The 20,158-nt window shown below is 34.9% G+C and overlaps 1 protein-coding gene across 9 annotated transcripts in view; it reads right to left on the bottom strand.

Annotated features, from left to right (window-relative positions):
- Positions 1–3,126: 3,126 nt before the first annotated feature.
- The window catches only part of LOC123532198 (MAP/microtubule affinity-regulating kinase 3-like), an 81,381-nt gene continuing 64,349 nt past the window's right edge, over positions 3,127–20,158 (bottom strand). For 4 of the 9 annotated variants that reach the window (XM_045313607.2, XM_045313581.2, XM_045313616.2 and 1 more), the window contains 2 exons: positions 19,073–19,102; positions 3,127–8,255 (listed from right to left, as the gene is read on the bottom strand). In XM_045313607.2, coding sequence (XP_045169542.1) covers positions 7,844–8,255; positions 19,073–19,102 — 442 coding nt within the window. In that variant the 3' untranslated portion in view covers positions 3,127–7,843. Of the gene's footprint in view, positions 8,256–13,991; positions 14,017–19,072; positions 19,103–19,420; positions 20,037–20,158 lie in introns of those variants that run through there. The other 5 variants (XM_045313588.2, XM_045313627.2, XM_045313602.2 and 2 more) reach the window with 5 other exon arrangements.

The raw sequence follows: 20,158 nt of genomic DNA on the forward strand, positions 1-20,158 counted from the left end.
GGCCATGTGGTTTTGTACAAGATTTTCAAAGTTTTCCCTATATAAGTCTAAACAAACCATGTGACCCCCGTGGCGGGGCCATATTTGACCCCAGGGGGATAATTTGAACAATTTCGGTAGAGGACCACTAGATGATGCTACACACCAGATATCAAAGTCCTAGGTCCTGTGGTTTTGGACAAGAAGATTTTTAAAGTTATTCCTTTTGGTTGCCATGGCAACCAGAGTTCTATATGGAATTCAATTCTTTGAACAATTTTGAGAGGGGGCCACCCAAGGATCATTCCTGTGAAGTTTGGTGTAATTCTGCCCAGTGGTTTTCAAGAAGATTTTTTTAGGAAATGTTGACAGACGGACAACGGACGATGGACATTGAGCGGTCAGGTGAGCTAAAAGCAGAATAGAGTTATGAAACCTGTGCAATGTAAGTCAGTTTATCACAGTGAACAAGTGTGTGAAGTTTCAATCCATTCCCACAAGTGGTTACTCAGATACCAGCTTACATACAAAAACTTAACCAAATCGGGATGCCAGCACAGATGCTGACGCGGATGCATGGGTGAGTCCAATAGCCCTACTATTCTTTGAATAGTCAAGCTAACAAGAGCTGTCTGATGACAGCGCGCTCGACTATTCGAAGAATTGATTGAAGAATGGGGTCAAAATATTTCCATGGATATTCAGACTAAAGAAATAAATAGATTAGACAAACAATGTTCCTGTATTACTTTGATTTCGATAAGTCTTCCACTAAATGGCAATATATGAGGCAATTTCAAAGTCCAAAAAGGGCCATAATTCAGCCAAAATAGACGACAGAGTTATTTCCTACAGATAGAGACTATTATACTAAACAAGTGATAAAACTTTCAAAGCCATATGTCAAACACTTTACAAAAAATATGAACTGGTACGAAAAACTTAACCAAGATTTCTAAGTCAAAAGGGGCCATAATTCAGCCAAAATCCTTGATGGAGTTATGTACTCTTGCCTATAACTGGACATGGTGATGGTAAACAAGTGTTGAAAGTTTCAAAGCTTTATCTGAAAAGACTTTGTCAAAATATGAACTGGTACGAAATATTAACCAAGATTTCTAAGTCAAAAGGGGCCATAATTCAGCCAAAATCCCTGATGGAGTTATGTACTCTTGCCTATAACTGGCCATGGTGATGGTAAACAAGTGTTGAAAGTTTCAAAGCTTTATCTTAAAAGACTGTCAAAATATGAACTGGTACGAAAAACTTAACCATGAATTCTAAGTCAAAAGGGGCCATAATTCAGCCAAAATCATTGATGGAGTTATGTGCTCTTGCCTATAACTGGCCATGATGATGGTAAACAAGTGTTGAAAGTTTCAAAGCTTTATCTTAAAAGACTTTGTCAAAATATGAACTGGTACGAAAAACTTAACCATGATTTCTAAGTCAAAAGGGGCCATAATTCTGCCAAAATCCCTGATGGAGTTATGTACTCTTGCCTATAACTGACCATGATGATGGTAAACAAGTGTTGAAAGTTTCAAAGCTTTATCTTAAAAGACTTTGTCAAAATATGAACTGGTACGAAAAACTTAACCATGATTTCTAAGTCAAAAGGAGCCATAATTCAGCCAAAATCCTTGATGGAGTTATGCACTCTTGCCTATAACTGCACATGGTGATGGTAAACAAGTGTTGAAAGTTTCAAAGCTTTATCTGAAAAGACTTTGTCAAAATATGAACTGATACGAAATATTAACCAAGATTTCTAAGTCAAAAGGGGCCATAATTCAGCCAAAATCCCTGATGGAGTTATGTACTCTTGCCTATAACTGGCCATGGTGATGGTAAACAAGTGTTGAAAGTTTCAAAGCTTTATCTTAAAAGACTTTGTCAAAATATGAACTGGTACGAAAAACTTAACCATGATTTCTAAGTCAAAAGGGGCCATAATTCAGCCAAAATCATTGATGGAGTTATGTGCTCTTGCCTATAACTGGCCATGATGATGGTAAACAAGTGTTGAAAGTTTCAAAGCTTTATCTTAAAAGACTGTCAAAATATGAACTGGTACGAAAAACTTAACCAAGATTTCTAAGTCAAAAGGGGCCATAATTCAGCCAAAATCATTGATGGAGTTATGTGCTCTTGCCTATAACTGGCCATGATGATGGTAAACAAGTGTTGAAAGTTTCAAAGCTTTATCTCAAAAGACTTTGTCAAAATGTGGATTGGTACGAAAAACTTAACCAAGGTGGGACGCTGACGCCGACGCCAACGCCGTTGCCGTTGCCGTGGTGAGTAGGATAGCTCTACTTATTCTCCGATTAGTCGAGCTAAAAATCAAATGAGCTACATTAATTGAATATCTATGCATAAAAATTTCCATGGACAAAAAAAGATTAATACCTTGTCATTGGTCTGTGCGTGTGGCACATTTTCTTACAACAAATATTTGAGCATTTGACCATGCATAAACAAGCTCTGAACCCAAGAGTATTTGACCCAAGGTTGACCTTGACAGCTAGATATTGCATGCAACATATCTTGTCACAGTCATTTGTACAAAGCTTTTTGAAATATATTGGACAGGACACGATTGTTTGACAAACTAGCAGACAGGGGTAACAATACGATGATCTCCCAACACCACATGATGGGGCATAAACATCCTGTCATTGTAACTAAAGTGGTGCAAGTTTGATGCCAGTAACAAGATTGGCCTTTGTCCAACCTGGTGGGATCAATTCAGACTTTGTAACCATTCTTTCAATGTATGCAAGTAATTTTGTCGAGGACCATGAAATGGGAAAAACATTGAAATTGCATGGGTCAAGCAGCCACTAAGATTAATCATCATTAGTACAGCATTTGTTCAGACTATATATAAAGAAAGAAAATTATGAAGGTTCATTACTGTTCTTTATAAAAAAGATTATTTTAAAGTTCTTCTTTCAAAACATACAATATAGCTGTTAAAGGTTTTTGATCCTCATACTAAAGACGTTCATAAAGTATCCACGTCGGATGAAAAAACAAATTATCTTTGTTGTACTGGCCAGGGATGTATATCTGTCCCTTTAATTCACATGTTTTCAAGGGATAATACCAGAATCAAATATAACAACAACAACAACAAGTATATCAGTTTTTTCACATATTTATTTCATTGCATCATCAAAGTGATACTTAGATCAGGAATACGAGTTATTGCATGTAAAAATGGTCTGTGACAACAAGTAGAGCTGAAGAATGGACGAGACATTGTTCTTTAGAAGCAACAGAATAAAAGATATATAAAGAAACTTCTTAAAACACAGTTTCATAAGACTCTTTTCACAAAATAAGCAAAGCTTTTCCTTAAACAAAAGTCTAGCCAATATTCTGTACTCAGAAGACATGCAAAAAGACAAAATGCAAAAGTAGATAAATTGTCACGAATATTTTCATTTCTAGGGTCCATATGAAAATGAATCTGGATAAAAATTATATTTGCTATTTTGATTTGTTGTCTTATAAACATACACACTGTGCATAGTTGGATGCTGTGTAAAAGATTCTAATGGCAAGAAAAAGATGAAAACTAGACTCAAAAACTAGCATTACTGTGTAAGAAATGTCTAAAAATGTTCCATATAAAACAATTTCCAACTAGAAATGTGTCCATGGGACACAGATGCCCCCACTACATGACATTAAAATGACAATTTTTTCCCAGGTCAGGGGCCATAACTCCTACAATACTGAATGAACCCGGACGCGAAACCCCAGGTGCACAACTGCACATGCTGACCAACATTCCTGTAAACTTTGGTGACTCTAGGTCAAATACTTTTGGAGCTACGCACAACACAACATTAAAATGACCAATTTTTAATTAAGTCAGGGGCCATAACTCCTACAAGACTGAATGAATCCAGATGCGAAACCCCAGGTGCACAACTGCACATGCTGACCAACATTCCTGTAAACTTTGGTGACTCTAGGTCAAATACTTTTGGAGCTATGCGCGACACAACATTAAAATGACCAATTTTTTACTAAGTCAGGGGCCATAACTCCTACATGACTGGATGAATCCAGACGCGAAACCGCAGGTGCACAACTACACATGCTGACCAACATTCCTGTAAAGTTTTGTGACTCTACGTCAAATACTTTTGGAGCTAGGCGCAACACAACATTCTCGGATGGACAGACAAGGGCAAATCTATATGCCCCCCACAAAGTGGGGGCATAAAAATGTTGAAAAAGCCAGCCTTGTTAAAAAATGCTTCCATGAATATTATGCAACAGTTCCTATTTATATGACCAAAGTAACATATATAACATCATTATATAAAAGTATTAAACTACCCTTGTACAGTCATTCTCTGATTAATTAACCACACTGCTAGCTAAACTGTGCAGATCAGGATTAAATATCAAGCTATTCTCCTTGCATGGCGAGTACACAAATGGACACACATATGATCAAATTTTTTGAATATTCACAGTGAACACATTCAACTTCAGTATATTCACTAAAATGACAATGTACTACCAATGAAAAGGTTTCTTCCACTAGACAATTTTATAAAACAGAAAATTCTACGAACTCTTGGGAAGCTGACAAACCAGATTTACTTCCACCTTTCAAAAGATCACCTCAAAACTGTCAGTACAAATTGGTGAAGTGCTTGTGAAAACTGAATCCTGATCTGACAAATCTAACTTATCAAAAGTAAGTTTCAACTTTTATTTCAATACTTAGGCTCATACATAATGAACAGCAAAGCATCACAGTAAAGAAAAAATCAGTTATTCTCACCTAACAATTCACTTTAATTTTGGCTTGATACACAGTCTGAAAGACAATTCTCAGCATCAAACATTACCACTGGCTAATTTCAAAAACAGTACTCAGAAGTAACCAATCAGACACTAGTTTCTAGACTGGTTTACTAACTTTGCTTTATTACCTTGTACCAAAGTGTGTAATTTTTCAAATGAAGTATTTAAACTGCGTTAGAAAAAATAGTATTTAACATTTGACCTATTGAGTGTTTTCTGCTGAAACTAAACTGACTTCTTCAATAAAGTAATTTTTACTGAACTGATACCTCAACTTAACTGAAATTACTTAAATATGCAAATGGAATTTTCAAAAAATAAACCTTTTTCAGACCATACTAGTATATATTTCAGAAATACTGCATTATTTCAAAATTAATTAACCCTAAATACCTCTTTAATAGACAAAACTGAGAACAAATCTTAATTACATGTAAGTTTAAAAATACCAGCACTGAAAATATCTTGACTTGAAAATATACAGGAAACAGACCATACCTTCAACAATGTCACTTTTTAAAATGTATCATTACACAAGAGAAACAAAAATGCCAGAAAACAAGATCTAGTAAGAAACGCTCTGTCAGTTGTCTCGGAAAAAAAAAAAAACTTTGTTCATAATGCTTCAATTTAAAACACAAGGCGAAACAAAATGTGTTAACATACAACAAATGCAACATTTGCTAAACTGACCTTTTTCACATTGGGATATCACAAAATGTATATATAGCACACACAAAATAGGGAAATACAGGACAGGGGAGGGGTGAGAACCTAACATTGTAACTTAATTTTTCCTGACATTTCATACACTAAAAAGCCATATTTCACAGTAATTTGGCATTATTCTGAGATCAGAATACGACTTTCTGTAACGATACACATGTTTCCACAAAATGTCATTTCTAAAATTCTGTATGAAAAAGCATTTACCAAACACCCAAATGTTAGATGATATTTCAAATGACATGATAAACCAGAGTCAGATCTTGAAGCTGCAAATCTTTACATATTTAAGAAGCCAGTGAAATGCATTTTTCCTTAAGTGCATATTGGCCAAATTTTCATCCTTGTTTGATCCAGAGAAAGAATCTGGCAGAATTACTTCCTTTTCCTAACATTATGACAGAAAATAAAAGAACAGCTTCCAAATTAAATGTCTTTATATTTAAAGTGCATAACCTAAAAAACTCTGGTAAAAGTGTGTGTATATATATAATAAGTATACATCTTCTATGAAAAGTTTGAAACAAGATCCAAGATTTAATGGTCAAACAAGGGACCATATTTTGTAAATCTGACTACAATACTGGTATCTTTCTTTATACTTTTGAGTAAATCTTTTCCTTTCCCATAGTTATTTTTCTTACAGTGAAACAAGTTCAACAAATTGAGTTACTCCCCATTAACAAAGGTAATATACTGAAATTTAACAATATAGATTTCATGGACCAACATCTTTCGATAAAACAGTTAAAACATTTACTGTTAATGCTAACTGCTGGTGATGAAAAGAAAATTCCCCTAGCCTACAGTATTATATAGCAATGTAGAGAGACTAGGTTGCTTCAATTGTTAAGACTTCACCCCAAAAGTACGTGAAATGTGAATAGAAAAGAAAGGCTGAATATTAGTATCCCTACCTATGACCATCATTCATGTTAATTTAGGTAAGCATGTAACACTTTTCTCTTTAACAAATATACACAAAGATACAGTGTCTTTTCTGATTCTGAAGAACACAAAATAAAATAATCCTTATATTTTTCATACAGCTCTATACAGATTTCAGCAAACCAAATTGGTAGAAATCTATAGCTATTTCAGAACTATGTGTCACAAAAGTTCCTGGAGCTCATGACACCAATAATACAACTGTACCTTAGCAAGACATACAGAGCTTCAATCACCAGCTTATCAGTAAATGCGAACTATTTTGTCTGCATAGAAAAAGACAGTAGTTTCTGCAAGTTGAGCACCCTTACATGGCTATTTTGATAAAATAAGTTCAGCTCCCCAACATGCATACCTGCATGCTAATTTAGCTTTTTCTATAATAATTAAAAACAACAACTGTAGAGTAGCTAAAATTTACAATTAACTTAATCTCTGTACATGATTTTTTAGTATACTTTCAAGTTCATTTCACAATTACTTGTTACAAATAGTACTTATACTAAGTATATTATATTATTTTACACCGTATTTACACTTTGTACAAAATAATTAAAATCCTAATGAATGATATACATATACAATGGTAGAGGGCTCGATACAAGGATCACCTGTGTGGTCATGGCCCGAAGGGAAGTCGAAGAACTTCACTGATCCCTTGGAAATGTGGAGATCGGCAAGCCCTTTCTTGATTAAGTACCCTGTCAGGTGTTTGACATATAGCTCCACTCTCAGATACAGGCCATAACAACTGCTGTGTCATTTCCTTACAACTGCCACAGCCATGTCAATATTCCCATTATCACAAATGTTGAAGAAATATACATGTAGCTATAATAAATTGGCACATTTTATAACAAGGTACTTCAGACACCATCCTATATATCATAGCACAATAATCGTAGCAATTCTAGAACATCGTAATAAAAATAAATTACAAAATCCTAGTGCAGATACCTCCACAGTGCGAGCCGTTAAAAAATCAATAGGTACACAAAAACATTGTCACTAGACACATCTGAGAGTTTGCCGAGGAGATGGACACATGCCACAAGGGTGTTATCTACACACGCATGAAATGCATGCCAGTCTCCACAGTGAAACATAGGCAATGTCGAACACAAGCATGTACCATGAGGTATGTCTTCATAGACCGACATGCATGCATGTCTTTTAATGGAACCATGTCACATGACAACTAGTAAGATACCCATACTCATCTTAAGACCAGATCATTTTCTTGATAAATACTACTGTACCGTTCCTAAAACACATTTGCCCATGTTCAAATTAAATCTCATGATGAAATACCATTTAACAGAAAAATAATGTCAATATGAACTGTGTCCTCTTATCAAAGTTTCAACTCATTGGCAATTTTTGAAGCAATGTTCTTAAAGCCTATAGATGTGCCTGATATGCGTTTGAAGCGCACACCATTGAGAGAAAGTCTAGGTAATTTACACACTTCCATCTCCCATTGCACTAGACTGTCAGTATTAGGGTCCCCATGGACACAGAGTAGGAGAAATTTTTCTCTCTGTTCATAATCACAGTTATTTGCATCCAAAACTTTGCGTATCTCCTTCATCATATCGTTAGGATCCATTGAGCTTGTCGTTTTCATGCTCCACGTAAATCGTAGCGATCTTGGCTTCACAGCCTCGCCTATGCCAGATGAAGGAGGTCCGCCACTGCTGATACCGTGACTTCCAACACCACCACTATCCCGCTGTCCTTCATTTATTGACCTGCGGAACAATTTGCTGAAAATTAGAATTAAGGGGACATGATTAGTATTGGCCAGCTCTCAATGTCAACCTGAGTGGTGGTTCCTGCAATTGAAGCTCAAAATGTCTCCAAATTTCCTGTATTTCTGGTCTACTTCAGAAATATGCAAATCCTAAGAAACATGCTTAGTGATCACTATTTCTTACATAATGCATAAAAAAGTGCAACAATTGAATTTCAGGTAGTTATGATTTAAGAAGGGCAAAAATTTATAGTCACTTTCTTTGCATTAACAGCTGAGTGCAATGGAATCCATTTTTTATTTAACATCACAGAACACTACCTTTCACTTTTGCTAGTAAAAACAACTAATATGAAAATGTTATTACCTCTGTCATTAAAAAAATGTGTAAGTTGTTAATGTGGGGAGGTAAAGATAGGAATTTGTACAAGTTCCGCTGACCCTGAATATTTGTAGCATCTTAATAAATATCAGGACATTATGGTTTCAGGTCATTTATGGTACATAATTTTGTAGCCAAGAACTTGGTGGCAATTAAGTTATGCAAATAACACTTTGTTTCTTCATCTCATCAAATTAAAACTTAATAAAATGAAGCAATTGGATTTAGGGCACTCAATGTTTAATAAACCTGCTCTATGTCTTCTCATCATTCTAATGAATGCATGATTAAGGTTTGGATTGTGAAAATGCCATTTTTTTCAGCTTTGAAGTTATAATTGAGCTGCGCCATGGGAAAACCAACATAGTGGGTTTGCGACCAGCATGGATCCAGACCAGCCTGCGCATTCGCGCAGTCTGGTCAGGATCCATGCTGTTCGCTAACAGTTTCTCTAATTGCAATAGGCTTTGAAAGCGAACAGCATGGATCCTGACCAGACTGCGCTGATGCGCAGGCTGGTCTGGATCAATGCTGGTCGCAAACCCACTATGTTGGTTTTCTCATGGCCTGGCTCATATATGCCTTGTCAGATTCTGTACCAGCAAAAACTTGTATTCTGGAAAATTTCTTCCACATGAATCAAATTTGCAGGACAGATGACTCACTACAAGCTATCTTTAAGTAGATTATTATGGAGAATACAGTCTCATCAGAAAACATTCTTAGCTTTCTTGATCAATGGGCTTTTTATGCTGACCTGGCCCGTAAGTGGATCCAGAAGTGGGCAGACTCAGGGTGTGTCCAACCCTAAAACTTGGCAGGCATTTAGGTGATCTTAAAAATGAAGACCATAGTCTCTTCAAGAAAATTTGTCAACTTGCTTTGTAGTTTGTACTATTATGTGAAATAACTATTTATGCATAGGGACTTTGATGAAGATACTGCCCATGTATGATATTCAACAGCTCATGAAAGAAATCCACAAATTTGTGTACCTACAACAGCCATGTGCCCAACAATTCATGTATAGATACCTTTCACTGTGAAAAAATTTTGAGAAATATTTACTTTAAATTTTAAATAGCATACCCACCCTCCCCACCCAAGAACCTGAACAGAAAGTCCCTCTACATCTTATTCAAAATCCTGGATCTAAACCTGAAGTCAAACAGCTACTTCTGAATTTTCAGTCAAAGTCATTTTGATAAATGTTATATACATACATAAACAATTTTTCTGCTTGTTTAACTGTATTCTAACTTCCTTCATTCAAATATCCTTTTTCTCCCCCCCATAATTTCTCACACAAAAAACTGACCCCTTGCCATTCTCAAACTTATCTGATTTGTAACCAAACCTCCATGACTTCTTTATAATATACTAGTTCAACAATGTAAAGGACTGCCGTAGACGATGTAATAGAATAAACTATCTTTCCGAGATATTCACTGACATTTGTTTAGTAAGAACAGTACAAATAAATAACTGCAATAATTGGCATGCATTTTGTTATGTAAAACATCATGAATTAACTATAGCATGCAATTATAATGGATTTATTTTCTTCATGATATGTTTGTGATTCCTTTAAAAGTACAGTGCACTGTGTATAACTGTTACTGCAGTGTGACGGATATATTTTCATACACTGAAAAAATACTGTTGTCTTCTGAATACAAAAGGTGATCTGTCTGGTAATACTAGCTAACTGAAGGGGAGATTACTAGCTTTATATACGTAGCTTCACACTTATAATATTTACATGTGACACATAACGTATATATGTATATGTGACACTGAAGTTAATATTGTATATAAATATATGTAACACATACATAAATATGACATATATGTGACAGACATATATGTATATTATATGTCTATGTGATGCACACATATATCTATATACATAATATGTACGTAAAACAAATATCACTGTAGTTGTGATATGAAAGGTTAATAGGAGAGCTATTTTGTATTATATAAGAATCTATTGTGTCAGTATATCAGTATACTGGTGACCACAATTACTTTTTTTTTTTTTTTTGCTTTTTTTTAAGGTTTGCAAATTTTAGAACTTTTAACCTTAGGATAAAGTTGTCATTTTACACCATGTCTTTTTTTTCTCTCTCATATTTCCTACTTTCAGAAAAGCAACTCATTTGGAATAAAGCAGCAGTGGAAGTGTTCTGAAAATGTAGATTTTCTCAAGCCTTACCTAATATTATCTAGAATTCATGCACATTTTTTGAAGCCCAAAGTGACCACTGGTGTTTTTAGGTGCATTTATTAACTGAATATAGATGCAGTTAAAAGGCTGTGCATCATAAAATTATTGGACTGTCAGAATGCAAACAATATAGCCATTTAACAATGCTATGATAACTACCTTCTTTTCAATCGTGTTACACAATGAATTTTAAAATTTCTACTCTAAAATAGGGAAACCACCAATCTACTGAGCAGAGAGCCAACCAAATGAAAAAGGGGGGGTAAACAGGACCATAAATGTTAGTACTGGAATATAAGCATATAAATATGTCATATCAAATGTGTATCAACAAATCAGCCAGAATATAACAGTGTTATTTAAACATAAAATATTAATTTGTATTTAAGCTGATAAAATATTTTCTGATCCCTTTAATAAGAAACTATGCAAAATAGAGGAAATGTTCTTTTTTTATTTAGCTATAAATATCCTGTAAATATATTACAAAAGTTCAAAGCCTAAAATTATCATATTAAAGGGCTCAGAATACCACATCAAATTGCTTGCCTTTACCCTAGTAATCATACCTTCGAAAATTCTAAATAAAGTTATCCCTCAAGATGCAGAAATTGAAAGAAACATGACATTTATAACAGGTGAACATTCATTGTTAATAACTGTTCAAATCTATGTGAAAAAGAATAAAACTATTTAACTCATTAATACAGAGAAAGACTATAAATTCCTCAGACGTGACTGGTCAGTCTGATTGGAGAATGCTAATGACTTCTACTATTTATCTACTTGTAAGTAACTGACCATGCACCAAAATTGTCCTGAACAGCACTTTAGTTTTTCAGTTGTTTCTACAGACAATCAGAAATTACTAGGCAATTTTGTTCTTTAACCTTTAGCCTGCTAAATTTCTAAAATGGACTGGTCCATCATTCAATTTTGGCAGTACCATTTATTATTTGAAGGGGTGTTCACTGAAAATTTACTGACTGAATAGTGAACAGTGCAAACCATGATCAGCAGGCTGATTTTGGCTGCCCTTGTCACAAATGCAGAATCACTTGCCGACAGCAGGCTAAAGGTTAAAGAAGACACAAATAATGCTTTTACAAGAAATATCCAAGTTATGCCAAATCTATGAATATACCCATGATGTTTTAAGGACAATTATGATTTATGTATACAGCACTTTGTTAAAACATCTATAGTAGTTCTGAAACCACCTAAGCTTATAACTTTGCCCTATCTTCAAGACCTATTTATACACAGAATGTCAGCTGTCAATCAAAATATATTGCCTGACAAAATACAAGAACAGCAGTGCTATCAAAACCCTTCAGAGGAAATTCGGGTCCTTAACTCTGCAATGCTTCGATCAAACTGAAGAAGCTGTCAAGCACACGTACACTTCATGTTGATAAAATAAGTGAAAATTCATTGGAATCCCTTTGAAACTGTGTCGGTAGTCCTTGCCACAGATTTTGACCATTAAATGCCTGCTCTCCAAACTTCCTTTCCTGGGGGTATAATAAAGATTATACATTGCTAAAAGATTAAAGGTATTAAAATTACTGACTTGTGCAGTCTTGCTTCTGACCTATTATAAAATGTTTTGCAGAATCAGTCTGGCTATATGTCAAAGGTCTTTTGTCACAATAAACATCCCTAATGATTCATCTAAGACAAATATTGCTACAATTTAAACTGTCTGAACTAAGATCATGCCCCAAACCTAGCTGAAGCTCATCAAAAACTGATAAAATTGGTCAAAATAAGATTGGTTTTATACAAGAGGGCCATGATAGCTCTATACCGCTCATCCGAGTTCTTATACAAGTTAGTTACTACATAAAATGGAATCTTTTTTACTAAATCAAGGGATACAACTTAAGTGCCACATAAGCAATCTTGCCCATTTGCAAAATTTCTTGAGATCTTGCCATGTTATACATATTTGTTTGTTTCATGAAGACTTCCAAAGGAATGTGGTTTCCAATGCGCTAACAATGTTAGTAAGGCAATGCTGAAAAATCATGGGCCGAAACTCTTGTCTTAATGCAGTAAGTAAGGTCAATATCGAACTTTTCCTAAATTTTGTGGCATTTTTACATTCTGTGAAACTTTCATAAAACAACTTATAAAATATGACCTCTTATGTGTTTATAATGTAATATGACAATTTCAACTATCTAAGGGCCATCACTCTAGCATTACTGAAGCCATTTTTAACCTTAGAATAGATATGGTTGCTTTATAAATTTGCTAAAGTTTCATGTAAATTATTCAAGAAAATGAGGCATATAATGTGTTCACAATGTGAAATTCGACAGTTTGTTCATGGGCAATAACTCTGGTGTTAATAGAGCAATCTTGCCCATTATCATACCACATAGAACAGTGGACTCTAAATCTCTTATTTTGTAACAGGCAATATATTCTGATTGTTTTCTGTATTATTTTTAATTAAAGTTTAACATTCTTGGTTAAGCATTAATCCGTCAGCACTAAACACTGGTGTACGGGTCTCATGCAGTGTCGAGCTAAGACAGTGCTCAAGCATGGGTAGTGCGTAATCAATCATGCAATAGTTGCCTAGCAACACAAATTTAGAGAATCACAGACATCTAAGAATTATATAAAACAAAATATGTAACCATTACAAATGATTTTACAGCTTCGTATCAACTGTATAACTTGTGTTAACCTTGCAATATTTTTTTAACAATACTGACCAACCCAGTATCTTATTTTTATGATAAAATAACTGAAATTCCAAAAATCAGTTTTCACAAGAACTCTTAATAATTAATTACATTTGATAGAGGTATTACTGCATATTTGATAAAAAAAAGTATTTCTTCTATAACAAAATTTCATTCAATTAAAGGCAATCAACATAGTTCTAATGTTTTAGATTAAACTAGGTCTGGTAAATTCGAGGAGCAGGTAACTCCTGAAGTTCTATAGCATACACAGCAAAATAGTAAGAGTTACCACACATGAAAACACACACAGATAAAAACATTTGCCGGGAGGCTCAAAACATATGAAACTCTGGGGAAAAATACATCTCTCTCTGTCAAGCATTTTTGCCATAAAAAATGTAAAATTTTCTGTTAAAAAACAATGGTGCAAAAATCAGGTACTTAATTTTCTGTGACTTTCCTGCAAAGAAAGTGTGAATTAACTTTAACAGTGAAGCAAAGTTAATAAATCTGGGTGTTGGAAGGAAAAATGGTGACAGTGTCTTAAACAATAATGTCATTAAAAATATCTTTAAACTAAACTAGGTGTGCATAGAACACTGGTGCCCCCACTGCCTACCACAGTATGTTATTTTTTACTGTTACTGTATGGGATTTTTATTTTTCTAGATAATTATTTCAGGTGTAAGTGGGTTATATGGCGGTAAATGCCAAACAAAACCCCGTGTGTGCAACTTCACATGATGAACATTCTTCTTGAGCTACATGTGACCTTAACTTTCAAGCTCTTTTAGAATATTTTTGACTCAGTTAAGGGCCATAAATTTGGCATGGCCGAGTGAAATTTTAAATGAATTCACATCCTGAATAAGTTTCCTGTCAGGTTTCAAGACTCTAGGTCAAACATTTTTTGAGATATGATTAACACAACCTTGAAAGTCTTTTACTAAGTCAAGAGCCATAACTCTCAGTTTTGCTGAGTGAAATCCCAACTCAAACCTAAGGTGTGCAATTTCACATGCTGACTAACAGTGCTATAATGTTTGACAACTCTAAATCAAATCGTTTTTGAATTATGTGCCACACAAATGCCTGAGTGATGGATGCCGATCCAGCTGGACAAAGGCAAGCCAAAGTGCCCCCACTTCCAAAATTTTTTGGGGAAGATTGAAAACAATATTGAACACGACTATTTCTTTTTTTCAGAAAGACAATTAAAGACTCTCTATAACAGAATATTTTAACAATTCCCATTACCTTAACAAAGACACGAGGACCATGATGGTCCTGAATCGCTCACCTCTTCCCACATGACCCAGTTTTGAGTATGACGTCCTTTTTTCTATTATTTGACATAGTGACCTAGTTTTTGAGCTCATGTGACCCAGTTTTGAACTTGACCTAGATATTATCAAGATAAAAATTCTGACCAATTTTCATGAAGATCCATTGAAAAATATGGTCTCTAGAGAGGTCACAAGGTTTTTCTATTATTTGACCCATTGACCTAGTTTTCGAAGGTACGTGACCCTGTTTTGAACTTTACATAGATATCATCAAGGTGAACATTCTCACTAATTTTCATGAAGATCTCATGAAAAATATGGCCTCTAGAGAGGTCACAAGGTTTTTCTATTTTTATACCTACTGGCCTAGTTTTTGACCGCACGTGACCCAGTTTCGAAACTGACCTAGATATCATCAAGGTGAATATTCAGATCAATTTTCATGAAGATCCATTGAAAAATATGGCCTCTAGAGAGGTCAAAAGATTTTAATAATTTTAGACCTACTGACCTAGTTTTTGATAGCAGTTGACCCAGTTTCAAACTTGACCTAGATATCATCAAGATGAACATTCAGACCAACTTTCATACAGATCCCATGAAAAGTATGGCCTCTAGAGAGGTCACAAGGTTTTTTTTATTATTTGACCTACTGACCTAGTTTTTTAAGGCACATGACCCAGTTTCAAACTTGACCTAGATATCATCAAGGTGAACATTCTGACCAATTTTTATGGAGATCCATTCACAAGTATGGCCTCTAGAGAGGTCACAAGGTTTTTCTATTTTTAGACCTACTGACCTAGTTTTTGACCGCACATGACCCTGTTTCGAACTTGACCTAGATATCATCAAGATGAACATTCAGACCAATTTTCATACAGATCCCATGAAAAATATGGCCTTTAGAGAGGTCACAAGGTTTTTCTATTATTTGACCTACTGACCTAGTTTTTGATGGCACGTGACCCACTTTCGAACTTGACCTAGATATCATCAAGATGAACATTCTGACCAACTTTCATACAGATCCCATGAAAAATATGGCCTCTAGAGAGGTCACAAGGTTTTTCTATTATTTGACCTACTGACCTAGTTTTTAATGGCACGTGACCCACTTTCGAACTTGACCTAGATATCATCAAGGTGAACATTCTGACCAATTTTCATGAAGATCTTGTGAAATATATGGCCTCTAGAGAGGTCACAAGGTTTTTCTATTTTTAGACCTACTGACCTAGTTTTTGATGGAACGTGACCCAGTTTCGAACTTGACCTAGATATCATCAAGGTGAACATTCTGACCAATTTTCATGAAGATCTTGTGAAATATATTGCCTCTAGAGAGGTCACAAGGTTTTTCTATTTTTAGACCTACTGACCTAGTTTTTGACGGCACGTGACCCAGTTTCGAACTTGACCTAGATATCATCAAGATGAACATTCTAACCAACTTTCATAAAGATCCCATGAAAAATGTGACCTCTAGAGTGGTCACAAGCAAAAGTTTACGGACAGACGGACGACGGACACCGCACGATCACAAAAGCTCACCTTGTCACTTTGTGACAGGTGAGCTAAAAAGCAAGCTTCAACCACTAACAGACCCAGACAAGGTCCACATGTTGCTATAATTAGAAATGCAGCACCCAATCTACATCTACATTATTACAAATAAAATGTTCCACATGAAAACAAGAGGGCCATGAAGGCCCTGTATCGCTCACCTGACCTACTGACCTAAAGATCATCAAGATTAACATTCTGACCAAGTTTCATCAAGATATGTTCATAAATGTGGCCTCTACAGTGTTAACTAGCTTTTCTTTTGATTTGACCCCGTGACCTAGTTTTTGACCCAACATGACCCAGATTCGAACCTGACCTAAAGATCATCAAGTTTAACCTAGTGCCCTAGTTTTTGACCCCAGCTGACCCAGATTTAAACTTGACCTAAAGAGCATCAAGATAAACATTCTGACCAAGTTTCATTAAGATATGGTCATAAATGTGGCCTCTACAGTGTTAACTAGCTTTTCCTTTGATTTGACCAGGTGACCTAGTTTTTAATCCTACATGACCCAGATTCAAACTGGACCTTAAGATCATCAATATTAACATTCTGACCAAGTTTCATGAAGATATAGTCATAAATGCGGCCTCTACAGTGTTAACAAGCTTTTCCTTTGATTTGACCTGGTGACCTAGTTTTTGACCCCAGATGACCCAATATCAAACTCGTCCAAGACTTTTTTAAGGATAACATTCTGACTAAGTTTCATTAAGATTGGGCCAAAATTGTGACCTCTAGAGTGTTAACAAGCTTTTCCTTTGATTTGACCTGTTGACCTAGTTTTTGACCCCAGGTGACCCAATATCGAACTCATCCAAGAATTTATGGAGGGTAACATTCTGACAAAGTTTCATTAAGATTGGGCCAAAAATGTGACCTATACAGTGTTAACAAGCTTTTCCTTTGATTTGACCTGGTGACCTAGTTTTTGACCCCAGATGACCAAATATCGAACTCGTCCAAGACTTTATGGAGGGTAACATTCTGACCAAGTTTCATTAAGATTGGGTCAAAATTGTGACCTCTAGAGTGTTAACAAGCTTTTCCTTTGATTTGACCTGGTGACCTAGTTTTTGACCCCAGATGACCCAATATCGAACTCGTCCAAGATTTTATGGAGGGTAACATTCTGACCAAGTTTCATTAAGATTGGGCCAAAAATGTGACCTCTAGAGTGTTAACAGTCAAATTGTTGACGACGGACGGACGGACGACGGGCGACGACGGACGCCGGACACAGGGTGATCACTAAAGCTCACCTTTGAGCACTTCGTGCTAAGGTGAGCTAAAAAAAAAAAACAACAGGAAAATATTTCAAAAGCTGCCACACCATGAAATATTAAAATGGAGAATAAGCTATCATTACATTGAAAGAAATAAGGCAGCCATGTTTAAAGCTGGCAGCATGACAATTTCAAATGTCACTCTGACAAGCAAATTTTGTCGTCTAAAACACTAAATTTTCTATGTGTGATGATTAAATCCCCAGATTTTATATTGCTTATTTAAAAAGAAAATCTTTTCTTGCCAAATTTCAGTAAGTAAAAGCTTTAATAGCTTTTCCCTTCAGAATTTTCTGTACAATTTATCAGTGACTTTGTATATACTTTGCTGTAAGTGTTTAAATCAAGGACAGAATTTCTTCAATCAAAGGTCTGGCACCTTACAGTACAATCTTCATTCCAATGACTGACAACAGAATTAATTTTACTCCTTCATTCAAAATGTTTTGAATTTAACATTGATTATAAGTGATGGAAGACCGATCGAGTATAATTGAATAAATGATGCTAACAATGTCAGGCTGCAGACAGTCAATATTGGAGATTGTGTCCCAGTATCACTATCGATATGTTTAACCACTTTCTTGCTTTTTGCACATTTATGTCTGGTACTTTCATCACACAGAATCCTACCTTTTGTCATATAGGCATCCCATACTATTGCTTTCCTCACCAGCTCAATAATACGAAGTTGATGGAAATGCCTTATGGTTACTATAAAGTTTTTTTTTTTGTCGTGATTAATGTCCAATCTTATTGGTTCAGCAGTATTTTCCAAAAAGTATGTATGTGTAGATCGTACTCTCTGATGGTACAGGTCCCTTAAGATGAAAAATTACCAGCATGACATTTCGATGTGCCGTGATAACTTATTGTATCATGTTATTAAAAATAAATATCTAATGAAGCATCTGATTTTCAATGGTTATGTGCATAATTTACCTACTTCTGACTGGACGCCAGCTATGTTTTGAGTGAGAAATTAATATTTCAAACCCGCAACATTCAGCAATGGCACCACCCTATACCTTAGGCAATATCATTATGCCATGATCAATTTATCATAATACTGAATTTAGCAGCAAAGGACATGATGAGCTACCAGCTGAACAAAGGGTGAAAACTCCAGGTGCTCTCAGAATATCATTTCAGATAAAGGTCTGCCTCAGTATCTGATCAACAGGAATTCAGGGAAAACAAATCCATTGACTTACAGCTTCAGTATATACAAAGTCAGTAAATGAAAAAGACAAAATGACTGCCATTTAATTAAACAAAAAAAATCTTGTACTCCCATGTGAGACTATGCCAAGTGAAGAAAAGGTGAGAGATGAAGTGATGTGTAGCGGGAGGAGGGGGTAGTGTGACACTAACCTTCTTGTCAATACCTCCTGACCACCGTCTCTGAGAGCAAATACACATTTATCATTAGTCATTTTCTTTACGTTATGATCCTATCTGGCATCCCCACTCATTTAACATAATAAAACAATTTTCTTTTCAAATGAAATGTATGAAGTGGCCAAAACACCTCAAGTAAAGCAGTAAGTTAAAAATCTACAGCATTTAATTAGAAGAAAAATGAATTAGTACAATTTATTCATTATTTCACTATTTCATTTCTTAAATTTATCTATTTCTGAACGATATTTATGAAAATGAATATTACTTTTTTTCTTTTAATAATCATGTAGAAAAACAGATTTTGTTTTCATCGGAATAAAACTTTGATTAAAAACAATTTTAACCAAAACCAGTAATTTAAAGCAAGCATCTACCAAACAAAAACATGGAAGAAAAAAAACACAAATCTGATAACATCACATAAACTGTTTTTATCACCCGATTATTGAAATACAAAGCTTTTTATTCACGACAAGCAAAGATGGAGATTTGGTATGAGTTTCTTAAATAGAAAATAATATAAAATTGATGCATGAAGGAAGAAACAATAAAATGCATATTCCTGCAAATTTATTTCATTAGAATTCAACTACACTGGAACATGTTGGAAAGAGATTAATGCCAGTCAGCACAAACATTGCAATTTGTATCCATAAAAGTAGTAAACATACAGCAATTATTTTTTCTAACATAATATGAACCTCCCAACAAAATATGACAGAGAGATATAGTAAAAAAACGTTTAAAAGTAAGAGAAACAAAAAGCAAGCAAAAAAGAGATCATCACCACCAAACATTAGTAAAGTTCAAAGACCCCTGATACTGAAACTGAAATCCTTTTATACTTACATTTACCATTTCACAAGAACTGATGTCGTATTTCTCTTTCCCGGTGAATGTTACGTAATTGGTGGTAGAAACTTTCTTTACATAACTGGTGGTAGAAACTCTTGTTTTGATAAAAATTTTACCCTTTACTTCAATACGACTTTTTAATCCCTTTTCAACTTTGAAGCTACCAAAAGCATTCTAACACCTATCAATATACCAGCCCTT

This window comes from Mercenaria mercenaria, chromosome 1 (assembly GCF_021730395.1).
Source record: "Mercenaria mercenaria strain notata chromosome 1, MADL_Memer_1, whole genome shotgun sequence".
NCBI classification, from domain to species: domain Eukaryota; kingdom Metazoa; phylum Mollusca; class Bivalvia; order Venerida; family Veneridae; genus Mercenaria; species Mercenaria mercenaria.